The sequence below is a fragment of the Dromiciops gliroides genome, chromosome 4, assembly GCF_019393635.1.
Source record: "Dromiciops gliroides isolate mDroGli1 chromosome 4, mDroGli1.pri, whole genome shotgun sequence".
Lineage (NCBI taxonomy): Eukaryota > Metazoa > Chordata > Mammalia > Microbiotheria > Microbiotheriidae > Dromiciops > Dromiciops gliroides.
In genome coordinates this window covers 217,285,743-217,303,868 of record NC_057864.1, presented here as the reverse complement: position 1 = coordinate 217,303,868, position 18,126 = coordinate 217,285,743, and the positions used below count along the sequence as shown (strand labels likewise).

Below are 18,126 nucleotides of genomic sequence, written 5' to 3'. Positions count from 1 at the left end.
CCTCTCTTTTACCCTCATGATTCCAAATGATTCTGGTGAGTTAACAGCCAATATGTTTTTGTGTACATCCACACATATACACATATGTATGTGTGTCTTATATAGCTTTAATAATTGTCCAGTGTTAATCTTTGATTTTTTTTTCCCTGAAAATAAGCTTAATCCTCAATTTGGCTTTAGTACCAAGACAACACATTGTGTTATTAGCAGTATTCTATTGGTACTATGTTTTATTTTCAGCAAAGAGCCAAAACAAACAAAGCATACCTGTATGGAAATTGTTTTTAAGGATAACAGTGATTAATAAAGAAATGGGGCATGTGTTAACTCTTTAATCTCCAATATTATTATAGTAAAGGAGGATTTAAGTGGACATATTTAACTATTGTTAAAGAAAATAAGGCAGTGATGAATATGTTATATCATTTGGAATTTATATAATGTGTATGTGTGTTTGTATGGTTTCCATGAATATTCATAGTTACATAGACATATAAACACTTAGATATGTGTATATGTGTCTTTAAATGTTCATGGTACATTTACCTTCTAGAACCTGTAGTCTTGAGCTAAATGCCCCTGAATGATTCCATATATACAGTGGCATAGCTACATGAAGGGATACTAAGGCACTTGTTAATAAGGAGTCTTCTAAGTCTCTTGGAGTGGCAAATAGGTTTTCTTTATTTTTCCCCCTCATAGTATTCCAGTATGGAAGTTTATTTCAGTTATTTTTAGAAGTTAAGTGATGGAAGAAAGGTTCCATATATAGTAAAATACAGCAATGATTTATATAGAGATGGGAATAGGGGCAGTGAAAAAAAGTAGAAAAGAGCTGGCCTCAAAGTCAGGGAGGCCTGGGCTCTAGCCCCATCTCGATTATGTGATGCTAGGCAAATCACTGAACTTCTTAGTGCCCCAGGCAATCTTCCAACATTGTCAAGTTGCAGAGAAGGTGCTGACCTGCATTCATGGCATCCCGGGTCATTGCTAGTCATCTTGGCCTTTATCTTGCCATTAGACTTGGATGACTCTGGAGGAGAGTGAGGCTGATGACTTTGAGCACCTCTGCCTCACTTATATCCAATTCAGATGCAAGGCAAGACTTAATCCTTGTGATGTCATTGGTCCTTTTTGAGGACAAAGGACTAACAACAGTGTGGTCAACCTCATTTAAAGATGTTCTGAGACCCAGTGCTGGGATGTTAAAAAAAATATATTTATTCACATTCTTGCGAGAGTAGGCTGCCCCCCTAGTGGGATGAGGCAACGTGCAGGCTTGCAGGCCTGTTTTTATAAGGGTGATTTGGTCCTCCCCCTCCAGGGTTACAATGTACAAGAAGGTGCTGGCCTCTGCTTATTTTCTCATGGGAACTTCCAGTGGGAAGTTCTTTGAAAAGGCCTGTGGACATCAGCCTCTCAAAGCACCTCTTTCTATTCTCCTGAATTCACCTCTCAGACACTTAAGTTCCCAAGACAGTTTCCTTTAACTTTGAGGGGTGCCCCACAAACAGCAACAAGGGTTTTGCATTAAGTTGTTATGGGGAAATAGGGTAGGGGGTCTGGGATAGGGGTAGGGGTCTGTGAGATTTAAAATTGAATATTAGATCATAAATCTCCCCTACTTAACCTTTCCCTTAATTTATCTCCCAGACTAGTAAATGGAAGAAGCTTTTGGTTTTCTAGATAGACCTTTTATTGTTATGGTAGTCACAAGGTGATGTTGATTAGAAGGATAGGAAAGTAGAAACACAATACAAATCGTCTTAAGTCTAAGCTTAGTCTATATTCCTTATAAAAACTCACCAAACCGAAAAGGCTACCTTTGGAGAGAGACCGTCTGTGCCTCCCTGTCAGGAGCCCTGCCGAGCAGGAAAAACCCCACTTCCGTTCTCCCCCCCCCCCCAAGTCCAGTGCACCGCAGGCAGTCTGACTTGCGCAGCAGGTGGATTGTTCCTCTCCTCCCCAAAAGGGTGGTCCTTCAAAAACTCGCGTCTTTCAGTTATCCTAACCGACTGTTAAAAACCTTTCATATTTTTTACCACAGGTCCTTAGGAATTCCTCTTTAAAGAATTACACCCTGTTGCACACAAATCCAAGAGAATAAGAGAATATTTTATTTAGGGGCTGGGGAAGGGAAACCAAGAAATCCTTGGACTTCTCATGGGGAGAAGGCACAGAGCTTGGCTCTGAGATACCAATCTCCTTGAGCAGGAGACAGACAGATAACTTTTATAGAGGACTGATGGAGGTGATGATCTGACTGTGGAAAGTTCCCTTAGTGATCAAGGACACTCCCCCACTGGAGGTGGCTGGAGGAGTTGGGTGAGGGGTGGCTTCGGATCTCTCAAGCCATTTCTCTCCCTGCACAAAGGCAGCAGCCACACCCAATCTTATCTCCCCAAGGGGTGAGGGAGACTGGAATGAAGGATGGTGGTCCTGGAGCTAGCTCAGTCCCCATCTGCTTCCACTTATCTCTTCAGGTGTGTCTGCCCTTTCATTTAGTTTCTCAAGGAGAAGGTTCTTTGATGTATCCCAGAGAACTTCTGGGGTGCTAGGCCCATAACAAAGTCTACACAAAGAGAAGGATTTCCAGAGTAGATGTTGTGAGTTAAACCTTGTCTCACATATTTCTTACAAGTGTGCCTCAGTACTTTTATGGCATAGATCTAAGTTTATCCCTCCCATAGATTCTTGTGTGTATTTGTGGGAAGGAGTGAACCAGCTTCTTAGGAGAAAGTTTTTGTATAGACTATCTTTACCATGTCTGCCCTCTGGGGACCCAACCTACCAAGTTGAGCAGAAGTTGGGAAATGCTATTTCTCTGTTTTTTTGTTAGTGTTCTTGGTCTTATTCTTCATTGTCTTTTTTATTTGTATTATTTTTTGTTTTTTGTTTTTTGTTTTTTTGCAGGGCAATGAGGGTTAAGTGACTTGCCCAGGGTCATACAGCTAGTAAGTGTCAAGTGTCTGAGGCCGGATTTGAACTCAGGTACTCCTGAATCCAGGGCCGGTGTTTTACCACTGTGCCATCTAGCTGCCCCCTATTTGTATTATTTTTTTAAAATGTCCTGTGCAGTTTTCATTTTTGATTTCTTGAAATGTAGCTCTGAAAAGACAGGCTTTTAAAAAGCCCATTGTGTTTTAAACTGAGCTATTTGACTGCTGTTAAACCTAAATCTGTCTGGCTTTCATGGAATCACCAATGAATCACCAAAGCCCCTTCTGAGCCTCTTTGTTTAGCTTTGATTAGGCTTAGATTTAGTGTAACTAGCAATTGTTTTAGGTTCTGGTCTGAAACTCTTGAGGGTTCTCCCCTGCCAGATTGATATAATTGTAATAGTAAATTAAGCCATCTTTTGTCTCTATTTTTATCTTGTCCTTAGTCTTTGACTGGGCCTGGCCTCAGGCCAGGCAAACTGACACCTGTGAAGGATCTTAATTTAGAAAGATCAAGGTCACCTGCTTCATTCTGGGCCACCACCACCAGTCTCTTGACCTTTGTCTTGCCACTGAACTTTTTTTTTTTTTAAGTGAGGCAATTGGGGTTAAGTGACTTGCCCAGGGTCACACAGCTAGTAAGTGTTAAGTGTCTGAGGTCGGATTTGAACTCAGGTCCTCCTGACTCCAGGGCGGGTGCTCTATCCACTGTGCCATCTAGCTGCCCCGCCACTGAACTTTGTTGATTCTGGTGGAGGGAGTAAGGTTAATGACTTTGCAGCTCTGCCTCACTTATAATCCAATTCATGTGCAAGTCTAGACCTTACCCTCATGATGTCATCGATCTTTTTTTGAAAATGAAGGATGAACAACAATCATCAGCATTCATAGAGGGAGCTTTTTTTTTTCATCAAAAGCTCTCTATACTGATGAAAACACAGGTCTGGCAGAAATGAAAGATAGTGTAAAAAATTTTCATACCTGTCTCCTACAGAAAACAGATCAGAGAAGGTTATTTCCATAACCCTCTCCTACGAGAAGAAACAGATCAGGGAATAGACAGGAAAACATAGTACCAGTTTATTTGTCCCAAGAGCAAGCGGGCATGTACATGTAGACACTCCTTCCAAAGAAAGAGCTCAGTCTTTCTTTGTGTGTGAAGTTATTTATATAAACTTAATCTATTCACTTGTTAGTTTGGGGTATCTATTAGTAAATTAGTCAGATCCAGATTGATTTAATTTTCAGTTTTCCTCGCTTTTACTATCAGTAGTTCAACTTAAAAGCAAAATACTATAGCACGAGTATATGAAATACAGATCAGTCTGATAGTTCAAACTTGAAAACAAACAATGTGATAAGAGTATATGATTCAAAAAGGGGGTTGTCATGACAAGGATATCCATGTTTTTACAAGGGTGATTCCAGCCATCGAAGGTATTCGTTAGAGTCATAAAATCTACCAGTTATCCTGAGGAAAGAAGAAAGGGGCTTATCTGCTAGCTATAAACTTCCCAGATACTTGGAAAGACAAATGATGTGTAACACCCAAATAACTTGGGGATTTGTCTGACACCCACTTCTTTATTGTCTGGGTTCAGTTTAGAGTTCAGTTGGGGGGCATTTTGATCTTTTAATACAAGGTTTCAAAAAATTCTTTTGGATAATAAGGCAGCTCCATCAAAACCAGGTGGTTTATATATTTATTATAACAGTAGAAATAATGATTGTGAAAAGCAGAAGGCATAGGAAGATTTAAGTGAACTGATACAAAATGAAGTAGAAGCAGGATCACAATATACATGGTGATATAACAATGTAAATGGAAAAAATAACAACAAAAAATAGAAACTGATTGCTATCTAATTACAATGATCAAGTTTGGTTCTCCATGAGATTGCATCACCTCTTCATTGGAGAGGTAGGGGGCTATGGAAATGGAACACTTTATATGCTGTCATATTTGATTAATGTGTTTTTTAGTTTTGCTAAACTATTTCATCTCCTTTTAAAATTCTTTGTTAAGGATGTGACTTTGGTTGGGGAAGGAAGATACATTGGGAGATTAAAGGGATGTAAAAATATAGCAGTATAGCTTTTTTTTTAAAAGATAGTAACTTGTTCATGAATGTACATTTTAAATGGAACGTTACTGTTACTGGTAGCTCAGATTTCTATATCACTTTACATATGTTTGCTCATTTTCTCTTTATAAGAACTGTGAGGTAGGTGCTATTGTTATCCTATTTTTTAGATGGAGAGACTGAATGGGTTAACTTTCTCAGGGTCACAGTCAGCAAGGTGTCTCAGGCAGGATTTGAATTCAGGTCTTCCTGCTTTCCCAGTTAGGTATTCTGTCTATTAAACTGCCTTTACATTGCCTCTTCCTAAAGTAATGCTTCAAATTCTGACTCGGACAACTAACTCTTTTGTATTCTCTTGACTGAATATTTGAGGTGGTCTTTAATGGTAATTTTTCCATTGAGGAAAAGGGGAACTTTCTTTCATGACTGTTCCTTCTTTCTCTTTGGCTACTGTCTCTCCCTATATTTTCTTAATCATTTTCTCTTATTAAGATAGAGGATAAAGTCTTTTATTTCTGCATCTTCCTTTTTCCTCTGAACTAAAAATGAACCCAGCAGTCCAGCTCAGAAACACTTAGATATTCTACTTAAAAATTAAATTTTATCTACCAAAACCAAACCCCCCAAAATTTGCTATATCAGCTTAGCTAGATTTTTATAAACTGATAAATCCTTTTTCTAGATATTGAAGTATGTGGCAAAATAAACTGACATTCAGACCCAACAAGTTATCTTTTTTCATGTAAAGAAACCAGAGTCCTGAGAAGTAATTTTCCATTATTCCTTTTCTCATGTTTCCTTAACAATTTCCCCTTTAACTCCTGTTTTGATAGGATTCAAATAGCCATGTTAGAACCCTACTTTACTGTCTGCGTAAAATTCTACGAGACTGTCTGCAAAAAAACAGATGTGTTAACATTTTATGGATTGCCTGTCTTATCTGCAGAGATTATTTCCATTATGATCAGACTTACATTTTCAGGGGTAAGTGAAGTATTCTTGTAACTTGTATTCAAATATAGGATGGTAGAGATATATAGTTTCTTAATTTCTGTCCCATTCAAGAAAGGGGTAGTTTGATGAGGATTTTCACAACACTTGACTGCTCTGTCTTATGATTATGAGACCTTAAAGTACCATCAAATGTGAATTGTTGTTTTTGTGGAATTGCTAAATTATAGTTTAGGCGCTTTCTTTGCCTTTGTTCAAGGATCACTTAGGATAGTTTTTTTCTAACATGGCAAGATATTTTTTCTCATCTATAAGCCTTATTTTTTTACAATATCGTTATAGCTAATGGACATTGTATCTAGAGAATGTCCATCCATTTAATATAGAATCTATCCTTTTATCCAACCCCTTTGTTTAATATATGAGTAAACTGAGGCCAAGAAGGTTAATTGACTTGCCTAAAGTCTTGAAGGTCATTGTTGCAAAGCCATAAATTGTCTTGGCAGCATGACAGTAGTTCAACCCAATTATTATTTGTGGGCAGTTAGGTGACATAGTAGATAGAGCACTGGTCCTAGAGTCAGGAAGTTTTAGTTGTTTGGTTGATTAGTCATGTCTGACAGTCATTTCAGTTTTGTCAGACTTTTCTTGGCATCTACCTGTCCCAGAGTCAGGAAGACCTGTGTTCGAATTTGGCCTCAGACACTGGCTGTGTTTGCCTCAGTTTTCTCATGTGAAAAAATTAGCTGGACAGGGAAATGACAGCTATTCAGAAACATACTATCCATCTCTAAAGAAAGAACTGATATTGATGGAACACAGATTGAAGCATGCTATTTTTTACTTTTCATTTTTTTTCTTTTATTCAAGTTTTCTTATACAAAATCACTAATATGGTAATATTTTACATAATCGTACATGTATAACCTATATCTCCCGCCTCAGGGAGGGGTTAGGGGAAGGTGGGAAGGAGGGATAAAAATTGGAATCCAAAACTATAAATAAAATTATTGAGCAGGACTGAAATTACTGAACAACAACAATTATTATTTGTAAATCCTTAGTAATTTAATTTAAATAATATTAGAATATCACAGGTAGTTTTAATATGCCAATTAATTTTTATCCTATCAGTTTTCCTAAATAGATTTTTTTGGAAATAAAGAAAATAAAGAAATAATAAATTAAAGAAATAAAAATAAATAACGTAGCATAAGCAAATAACTTCATGTTTTTTTCATATAAAAAAGAACCAGCAAAATTATGTTATAAAGGTCATATCAAAGAGAGCACACGAGGAAACTTTCTTATTAAAAAAGAATTCAAGGAGTATGGAACACTCAATCCAAAACCTAAAAGCTATTAGGCAGGATGTAAATCTTAATTATCTGAAGGAGAGGATCCATGTCATTGTGCCTGAGGTTAATAAGGTTAATATAGAGGAGACCATGGTATGCTTTTAGAAAGAAAAGAAAGGGAACCCTAGGGATCTTCTTCCCTGGAAACATGAAGGGGACTGAGAGGTGAGGTTGTTTCCTTGCTTTTGCCTTCTATAACACAATAGGAGAGGAACACAATAGGTGGAGAGGCCTGGTCCTAAGTTTCCTGACCAGTGGCCACTCAAATTCAGCAGCAAGTGTAATTAACAAAGTTTCTTGAATGGAGAAAATAGGCTTATACTTTTCTGACGAATATACATTTTCTCCTCATGTTCTGGCAAACACACTCCTTTCCATCCCAACATTGTTTCCTCAAGCTTAATTGTAGCCCTGAAGGCTTAATTATAGGAATGTAGGTATAAAGAATCTTCCCTTCTCATGGCTGGGAGTTTTCTTTCCATAATATGACAGTTCACCTCTCTGGGATGGAGCCACCACTCTATGCCTTTCCTTTCCTGTCTTTATTCTCAACCTCTTTCCATTTTTGCCTTCCATTCTGGAGGGCTTAATGTACTTTTCAAATTTAGCTGTTTCAATATGAATTTGTTTGCACATAGGTTTGTGGGTATAAATTCATCTTTGAGTACTCATTGAGCACCCCTTGAATACTTAGTACTGTATTAGGTGTTACAAGGGATATGAAAGATGTATCTTTAATACAATGCATCTTTATTTCCCATGCAATATTAGGATCCCAAAGATAAGCTAAACAATGCAAATGGAAACATCATTTTTGTAAAAGAGCTGTTTCAAGAAACTCTGACTACCACCAAAAACTGGTTCCGGAATGTTTTAAAAGAAGGCTTGCTTAAGCAATGTGGGCGATATCTCTCTTATAATGAAGAGCCTATGGTAAGTATTTCTGAAGGAGAAGGACTCAGTGAAGGTTTCTGAGTGGGATAGGTAACATCATCAAAACTGTATTTGTGGCAAAGGTGAGGGTCTAGAAGTAGAGATAGATCGGAGGCAAGGGAACTAACTGGTTTTAGAAGGCTCTTGGGAATTTAGTCTTTGTGAAGTGATAAAAACTTCATAGAGAAAGAGAGAAAACATGTATAGTACCTTTTTTGGTTTTTGTATATTGGTATGGTTTGAGTTTGTCAAAAAGTTCATAATCAAAATACTTAAAAAATATCTAGTATAGGGGCAGCTAGACTTGCCCAGGGTCACACAGCCAGTAAGTGTCAAGTGTCTGAGGCCGGATTTGAACTCAGGAACTCCTGAATCCAGGGCTGGTGCTTTATCCACTGCGCCACCTAGCTGCCCCTTCATTTATCTTTTTAATTAGCCTATGAAGTAGTCAGGATAAGTGGTTGTATCCTTATTTAAAGATAGGGGAGGGGGGCAGCTAGGTGGTGCAGTGGATAAAGCACCGGCCCTGGATTCAGGAGTTCCTGAGTTCAAATCCGGCCTCAGACACTTGACACTTACTGGCTGTGTGACCCTGGGCAAGTCAACCCCAATTGCCTAAACAAAACAAAACACACACACACACACACACACACACACATACACACTAAAGATAAGGAGGGGTTCTTCCCAAATCATTTATTATTAATAATCATTTCTCTCACCTGGAATGAGCTCATCCCTCCTCATTTTGGTCTCTTGGAATGCCTGATTTCCTTCAGGAGTCAGCTCAAGACCTACCTTTCACACATGTCCTTTCCTGGTTGCTCCCCTCCCCTCTAAAGTTGCCTTGTTTCTGTTGTGTGTATATAATATAATATATATATATATATATATACACAGGTCTCCTCCTTTAGAATGTGAGTTTTTTGGGCAGCTAGGTAGCACAGTGGATAAAGCACTAGCCCTGGATTCAGGAGGACCTGAGTTCAAATGTGATCTCAGACACTTGACACTTACTAGCTCTGTGACTCTGGGCAAGTCACTTAACCCTCATTGCCCCACAAAAAACAAAACCCCCCAAAAAACTATTGTGTTACCTTTTTAGGTAAGGGAGGCATATACATATCTACTTCTTATTTGTTCCCCTGGCCCTTCCAGTACCTAAATTCTCTTGAGCCTCAGTTTCTTCTACTGTAAAATGAAAGGGTAATACTAGGTGACCTGAGAGGTCCCTTCCAGTTTTAGATTTATTATCATTCAGTACCATGGTGTTGTGCAAAAGCATTAACAGCCCCTCTACCACTTTTTCCCCCTCTAATTGCATTTTAGATGTTTACCATTGCATACATACATTTCTATGTATTTTGTAGGCTTGGAGTGAGTTTGTAAAACTCAACTTTCCTAATGAGCATCTTTCTGAGGAATGGAAGAAGTCATTACTTAGTGAAATGGAAGGAAGAATAAAACAGGTATTAATCTCTTGGGATTCTTTTTGGGGTTATGTGAAACAATGGAAATAACAGCCTCTTTGTTAATACAGTCTTGTGGTGGGATGGTTGTTTGTCCTTTGTTCTTGTAACATTGTAGATAGCCAAGACCAATATGAAATAGGAAAACATTGGAGTTTTTCCCTATACGACAAATTAAACTTTTGTCAGAAGATCATTTTCAGGGAATCATCATTCTCTTGAAACTTTTTCCTCAAATTAATTTCTCCACTTTCTGGGATACTATTTTCCTTTGAGCCATTTAGGTTTGCAACTTTGTTTATCCTTGATTCATCACTCTGTGTAAAGAATTTCATCCCTTTTCTCTCTGTATTCCTCTCTTGAATCACCACTTATCTTATAAAATTTAACTCAGATGTATTCTTTTTTTTTTACACTGTTTTTAAAAATTTTATTTTACATATAAGGTATTTTATTTTTTCTCAGATGTATTCTTAAAAAGTCTGATCTATGGGCCCCCAACTCACATCTTCCCTTCCCCACCCACCATGATAACTACAACCATCTTTAACACTTAGGCTTGTTTACTTTCCACTCAGTTTATTGTTGTGTATTTTATATTGTTTATGTGTCTGATTCCCCCTTACTGCAAGCTACAGGAGGATCAGGGACAACTTTGAATCTCTCCTAGCACTTAGTGCAGTCCCCTGCTCTTAATAAATATTTATTTAATTCAAGTATATAAGTACATTAGAACATAAGAAACATACCAGTATATTGACTTTTCTATGCCAGCATTCTGTCTCTTGATAGTGAAAATATGCAAGGTTATTCTGTGTAAAGTCAGTCTCAAAACCTTGGGACATCTCTGAATAGTACTCTGGAGTTGGTCTTGGGAGGATGGGGGTGGGGAGTGGGGATGAACAATTCAAATGTTGGAAAATTTGTAAATTTAGGAAGAACCATATAAATATTAAAATCATTGTCCTACTTGAAGTATCAACACTGAGAAAGGGAATATTATGGACTTATTTCAGGTGACTAAAACAGCAATAAATTTTTCCCTGAGGTATATTGTTAATAGGTCCTTGGTGTTAGCTTGGTTTAATAGTTCAGAAAATTTTCTGACAATAGTAATAAGCACTTTTACAGATTTTTTGACATCTTCCCAATGACTTTCCTGCCCTCTCTTTTTCTAGAACTCTCTCTCTTAACAGAAGTACACTTAAGCAAAACAAATTCACACATTCGCCATACCAGTTTTGTTTGTTTTATATCCCTAATCTAGCATCTCTCTCAGAGTTCGGGGACAACCTCTTATGTCAGGGAAATGTTCTTTAGGATTAGTGTAGGGGATCTATTCATCTCTGAAAAAATTAGTAAACTTTAAATCTTGTCATATGTAATTGTAATAAATAAAATTTGCTTGATTTCGGGGGTTATTTGTGTGACCGAGGAAGGGGATATTTATTAAATGTATTTGATAAATTAGTGCAAATTTTTGGTACCCAGCAACAAAGGAACTTAGGGGAAAATTTGGTTAAAAATGAAAAAAAAAGATATTATAAATAAGTGAGGTTCATTTTAGTTTTAGTCTATAAAGTATTGAAGCCTGCTATCTCCAATCTGCATTAAATCTCATTTTATGTTCCTACAGGAGAAACCAGTTCAGCAGATCGTCTTATACTGCCACTACCATGACCAACTTAAAAAAGTAGACAGACGTATTGCTAAGAACTTTGAGACCTGTGCTATTGAAGCTGTGAGCCCAGTCTGCCAGGTAGCTAACCACACCTCTAATGGGAAAATATTTAGGGATTATGGCTATGTTCTGAAATGAAAATATTGACTTTTTTTCTTATTAGCTTATGTTGAAGTATCTCTAATGGCAGGACTCTCACTAAGATTATACCTGAAGTGCAAAATCACTTCTTACTTCCTCTTCAAATGTGGGATGATTTAGATGTTTAGAGAAGTCCAGCCATGAAGGGCTTAGAGATTTTGATTTCTTTTTTTTTTTTGTGAGGCAATTGGGGTTAAGTGACTTGCCCATGGTCACACAGCTAGTAAGTGTTAAGTGCCTGAGGCTGGATTTGAACTCAGGTACTCCTGACTCCAGGGCCGGGGCTCTATCCACTGCGCCACCTAGCTGCCCTGGTTTTGATTTCTTTAAGTGATACAGGTGGAAAATGATCATTTAAGACAGTAATGGTATTCAGATCTGACTTTTTTCCCTTAATGAAGTAGGAAAGATGTTGCATTAAAACAAACAACTTTATTGTTTTTTTTTTAAATTTTTTATTTCATTTTCCAATTTTCTCTCTTCCTATTCTTCCCCAACTCAATGAGAAGGCAAGTGAAATGATTATATATGTGATGTCATGCAAAACACATTTCCACATTAGACTTATTGCAGGAAAAACAAGAAAAACCAAGTGAAAGAGAATAAGCTCCAATCTGCACCATTTCTCTCTCTGGAGGTGCATTATGAGTCCTTTGGAATTTTCACAGATCATTGTATTTTCATAGTTGATTATTACAATATTGCTGTTACTTTGTATAGCAGTCTCCTAATTCTGTTCAGTTCACTTTGTACCAGATCACATAAGTCTTCCGGGGTTTCCTTTATTGTTTTGTGTTTTGTGTGGGGTTTTTTTGTTGTTGTTTGTTTGTTTGTTTTTTGGTTTGTTTTTGTTTTGGTGGTGCAATGAGAGTTAAGTGACTTGCCTAGGGTCACACAGCTAGTAAGTGTCAAGAATCTGAGTCCTGATTTGAACTCTGCTGAATTCAGGGACATCCAGGGCCTGTGCTTTATCCACAGCACTACCTAGCTGGCCTCTACTTTATTGTTTTATGAAATGATTGCTACAATCAAAGGAGTTGCTATGAAAATTAAATTACTTTCCAAAGTCTGAAAATCAGCAAAGTGTGCTCTGTTTAATTCATTTTAGATTATTAAAAAAAATAATTAAAACAAAACCATTTTAGATTATTCACCATTCTGTTTTCTACTTCAACTGGGGCATCTGTTGAGTGATCCCTTCCAGGGATTGGCCTATGGCTAATTAGTTTTTTAATTGATACCTTTTTTTATTTCATCACATTTTCTTCCCCCTTCTTCTACCCATCATACCATATTTTGTAACATAAATTTCATAAAAGCAGGAAAAAAGCAATTCAGTAAAACGCGTGAATACCTAGACTATTTCAGAGGGTACATGCAGTATTCCACACTAGTAGTTTACCACCAATGCAAAAGGGAGGGAGGTATGTTTTCTTCACCATTCGCCAGAACAAAACTTGGTCAGGTTTCTATATTTTGTGGTTGCCCTTCTTTCCATCGACATTGGTATGGTCATTTTGCAAATTATTTTTCTACTTCTGCTTGCTTTACATCAGTTCAATATGTCTTTCTGTGTTTCTCTGAATTCTTATTTGATGTTTCTCGTAGCATAAGAATATTCAATTATATTCCTATATTATAATTAATTTAGGCATGCCCTATTAGATGGATTATTTCCAGTTATTTTTTGTTTTGTTTTGTTTTTTGGTGAGGCAATTGGGGTTAAGTGACTTGCCTAGGGTCACACAGCTAGTAAGTGTTAAGTGTCTGAGGTCGGATTTGAACTTAGGTCCTCCTGACTCCAGGGCCAGTGCTCTATCCACTGCACCACCTAGCTGCCCCAGTTATTTTTTTAACATAAATAGTGTTGTTATGACTATTTTTTTTTTGTAATGGGGGCATTTCTTTCTGTCTTTTTGGGGAGGGGCAGGGCAGTGAGGGTTAAGTGACTTAACCAAGGTCACACAGCTAGTGTCAAGTGTCTGAGGCTGGATTTGAACTCAGGTCCTCCTGAATCCAGAGCCAGTGCTTTATCCACTAACCCACCTAGCTGTCCCCCTTTTCTGTCTTTAACCTATTCCCTATATATGGGAATTTATGAAAATTTTAGCCTTTTAAAAACACAATTCTAAATTGCTTTCCAGAATAATCAGCCAATTTACAGCTCTACAAAAAAGTGTGTATTAGTATGTTTGTCCCCCTATCTTTTCTCACATAGATTCTTCTTTGATGTTTTTTTTTTTTTTTTGGTGAGGCAATTGGGGTTAAGTGATTTGGCCAGGGTCACACAGCTAGTAAGTGTCAAGTGTCTGAGGCCGGATTTGAACTCAGGTCCTCCTGACTCCAGGGCCGGTGCTCTATCCACTGTGCCACCTAGCTGCCCCTCCTCCTTGATTTTTTAAACGTCAGAATACAAATTTATTTTATAGTAAGAGCCGAAAATTTTCCAAAATTTTGAGGAAAAGAAGAATGTAAATTTTAGGGGGCAAGTAGGTGGCCCAGTGGATAGAGTACTGGCTCTGGATTCAGGAGGACCTGAGTTCAAATCTGGCCTTACACATTTGACATTTACTAGCTATGTGACCCTGAGCAAGTCACTTAACCCTCGTTGCCCCACCAAAAAAAAAGAAAGAAAGAAAGAAAGAATGTAAATTTGAAAAGGTGGAGCAAGACACAGAAATTCTGGGAAAAGTTAATATCAGTTTTTAGTTTAAAGTAGTCTTTACGGGGCACCTAGGTTGCTCAGTGGATAAAACACTGGCCCTGGATTCAGGAGGACCTGAGTTCAAATCCAGCCTCAGACACTTGACACGTACTAGCTGTATGACCCTGGGCAAGTCACTTAACCCTCATTGCCCTGAAAAAAACAAAGAAACACAAATAAAGCAGTCTTTACAGATTTAAAGTCATGTAGCATAAAAGCTGCTTGTTTATTAAGATAATCCTATGTAATAAGTTAGGTATGCCCAAAGAAAACCTCTAAATATTTTATAGAGAATTGCATATCCTTTTTTTCCCCCATTCTTTTGACCTCTTTTTTAAATTGGGAGGCAGAAAACAAAGATAGAAATACTTGAAATGATTTTTTTGTCTCTCCAAAATGGCATTTTTTCCTCATGCCTTCATAGCTCCAGTAATAGGAGAAAAGGGGGGGGTGGTATGCATGGATAGGTGAGTTCAAACAAACCTTATTGATTATTGGCTATTCTAAATAGTTTTTCTTTTAGACTCATGAGTTTGTTTTAAGTTAATGACCTTACCGGCGTATTTCTAAGACCCATTTTGTTTTTCCTTCTGTTTTATTTCTTTTGTAGTCCCAGACCAGTGTCCTTGATCTGTTATGTTCTCACAACCTCAGGAAATTTGGAACTCTTGTTTCTGCTGTTATCACTAAGTCCTGGCCAGAAAAGGATGAGAAAAAAGTAGATGATTTGGATGCAGTTTTGCAGCACCTCGTCACCTGGCCAGATATCAAGCATATCTTCAGCCTGTATGGTAGGTTCTAACGTATGCTTTGTTTGTTTAACATTCCCTTGACTATGAGAGGAAAAAGTTTTGGCCTGATGCATCAACATGGTGATTTTTTTTTTTTACCCAATAAAGGGAAGGATTAGTCCTAAGCAACACAAACTCTTGACTGAAGATGGACAAAAAATATTTATAGCTTTTTTATGTGGTGGCAGGAAACTGAGGAGGTACCTATCAATTGGAGGATTGTTGAAAAGTTGTGGTTTATAAAGGTGATGGAATACTGTTGTTATAAGAAATGATGGGTGCCCCCCATGCTAGGTGGCGCAGTGGATAAAAGCATTAGCCCTGGATCCAGGAGGACGTGCTTGCACCACTACCACCACCACCACCACCACCACCACCACCACCACCCCGCCCCCCCCCCCCAAAAAAAAAAGAAAGATGAAGAGGATTTTTTTCAGATAATCCTGGGAAGAAGTGAGGTGGGAGAATATTTGAGCATAGGAGACAGCCACTGCAAAAACCTGGAATCAGGAGGTGGGAGTGTTGTGTTTGAAGAACAGCAAGGAGGCCAGTGTCTTTTGATTGTAGAGGATGTGGAAGGGAGTTTGTGAAAAGGTTGGAAGAGGCCAGGTTGTGAGGGGAAATCAGGAAAGGCTTCTGATGGGATTTTAGCTGGGATTTGAAAGAAGCCAGAAAATCCAGGAGACAGAGATGAGGGGGGGAGAGTATTCCAGTAATGGGGCACAACCAGTGAAAATGCCCAGAGTCTGAAGATGTGCAGAGAACAAAGAGGAGGGGGTGTCACTCAATTGGGAATTGACGGTGGTTAGGGGAGGAGTAAGATTTAAGAAGACTGGAAAGGTTGGAAGGGTATAGGTTGTGAAGGTATTTGAATGTCATATAGGTGATAAGGTTGACATGGTCAGATTTGTTCTTTAGGAAGGTTAATTTGATAGCTGAGGATAGGATGGACTGGAATGGGAAACGACTTGAGTCAGGGAGACCAACTGACAGGGTATTAAAATAGGCATGGCATAAAGTCATGAGAACTTCCATCAGGATGGTGGCAGTAGTTAGAAGAGAGAAAGGATCGCATGTAAGAGAGATGGTGCCCAGGTAGAAGCAGTGGGACTTGGCAGCACATTGGAAGGGGGACATGAGATAGTGAGGAGTCAAGAATGTTAACTAAGTTGTAAGCCTTTGTGACTAAGAATGGTGGTGCCCTCTACAGTAATAGTTAAGTTAGGAAAAGGGAAAGGTTTTGTTGGAACAATAATGCTTTCCAGTTTGGACATGTTGAGTTTAATGTCCAGGAGACATCCAGTTTGAGATCCAGTAGGCAAATGTGAGACTGACAGACAGGAGTTAGGTTAGAGCTGGATAAATCGATTTGAGAATTATCTGCATAGAAATGATAACTAAAACTATGGAAGCTGTTGAGATCAGCAAATGAAATAGTATAGGGGGAGAAGAAAAATAAGCCCTGTACAGAACCTTAGGGGATGGACACCCATGGCTAGTGGATACAATCTGGATCCAGCAAAGGAGATTGAAAAGGAGCAATAAGTCAGCTAAGAGGAGAACCAGGAGAAAGCAAAACATAAGAGAGAAGAAAGTATCAGGGAGCAAAGGGAGATGAACTATGTTAAAGTCTGTAGAGAAGTCAAGAAGAATGAGGATTGAGTAAAAAAGCCATTAGATTTGGCAGTTAAAAGAGCAGTGGTAACTTTGTAGAGAGCTATTTCCATTGAGTGATGAAATCAGAAACCAGACTGCAGAAAGTTGAGAAGAGATGGAAAGGAAAGGAAGTAGAGGAACTGATTGTAGCCAACCTTTTTGAGATTATTAGCAATGAAAGGGTTGAAAGATGGGATGATAGGTTATCGGTATTGGGATTGGACCGATCAAGTGATAGTTTTTTAAGGATGTGGGAGATGTGGGTTTTTGTAGGGAAGCAGCCAGTAGACAAGGAGCGACTAGAGATTAGTAAGAGAGTAGGGATGATCTAGGGGAACACTTTACTAAAGAAGACTAGTTAGAGATGTCCAGTAGGCATGTGGAATTGAGAGACTGGAGGTTAGCAGAGATGTTAGCACTATATAAGTAGATTCTAGAATCCTCATCATAGAAATGATAATTAAATCCATGGGATGAGATGAGATCATAAGTGAAATAGTATAGAGGGAGAAGCAAAGAGGGCCCAGGGATGTGGGATGACCATGGTTAGTAGGCATGACTGGGATGAAGATAAAGGAAAGGAAACTGAAAAGGAGTGGTCAGATGGATAGTCAAAGATGCAAGAAAGAATAGTGTCATGAAATCTAGGGAGAATATCAAGGAAAAGTTGGTCAACTGTGTTAAGAGGTGATGAATGACAAGTTTTTTTAAAAAACCATTAGATTTGGCGATTAAAAGATGATTAGTAAGTCTGAAGATAGATATTCCAGTTGAATTATGAAATTAGAAGTGGAAATTAGACTGCAGAGAGTTAAGAGAGTGAGAGAAAGGTGGAAGCACCCGTTGTAGACAGTCAGTGAGTTAAGCCACAAAAGGGAAGAGAGATATGGGTTGATAGGTAATGGAGATGGATGGATCAAGTGGAGGTTTTTTGAGGATGGGAGGAGACATGGATATGTTTATAGGCAGTAGGGAAGTGGCAAGTAAACGGGGAGCAATTGGAAATTGTGAGAAAGTAGGTCTGAAAATAGGAGGCGGTTGACTGGAGATGAGATGGAGATGTGCATGTAGAGGGATTTGCCTTGGCAAGTTTAACATCTTCTTGTGAGACAGGACTGAAGGCGATAGTGGCAGAAGGCATCTGAGTGATGAAAAATGAGGAAGAGGGAACTTTCAGCAAATGGCCTCAATTTTTTTCAGTAAAATATGAAATAAGGACAAAGTTCTCAGCTGAGATTGTGGAAGAGGGAAGGGGAATGAGGGTTAAGTGATTTGCCCAGGGTTACACAGCTAGTAAGTGTCAATTGTCTGAGGCCGGATGTGAACTTGGGTCCTCCTGAATCCAGGTGCTTTGTCTACTGGGCAACCTAGCTGCCACAGTGTGGGGTTTGAAGAGGGATGAAAAGTTTTGGAAAAGCA

At 38.4% G+C, this 18,126-nt stretch overlaps 1 protein-coding gene across 2 annotated transcripts in view; it reads left to right on the top strand.

The window, feature by feature from the left end:
* The window catches only part of RNF213 (ring finger protein 213), a 175,184-nt gene that overhangs the window by 63,248 nt on the left and 93,810 nt on the right, over positions 1 to 18,126 (top strand). For both annotated transcript variants that reach the window (XM_043999869.1, XM_043999868.1), the window contains exons 14-18: positions 5,857 to 6,007; positions 8,104 to 8,265; positions 9,636 to 9,734; positions 11,371 to 11,493; positions 14,871 to 15,051. In XM_043999869.1, coding sequence (XP_043855804.1) covers positions 5,857 to 6,007; positions 8,104 to 8,265; positions 9,636 to 9,734; positions 11,371 to 11,493; positions 14,871 to 15,051 — 716 coding nt within the window. The remainder of the gene's footprint in view (positions 1 to 5,856; positions 6,008 to 8,103; positions 8,266 to 9,635; positions 9,735 to 11,370; positions 11,494 to 14,870; positions 15,052 to 18,126) is intronic.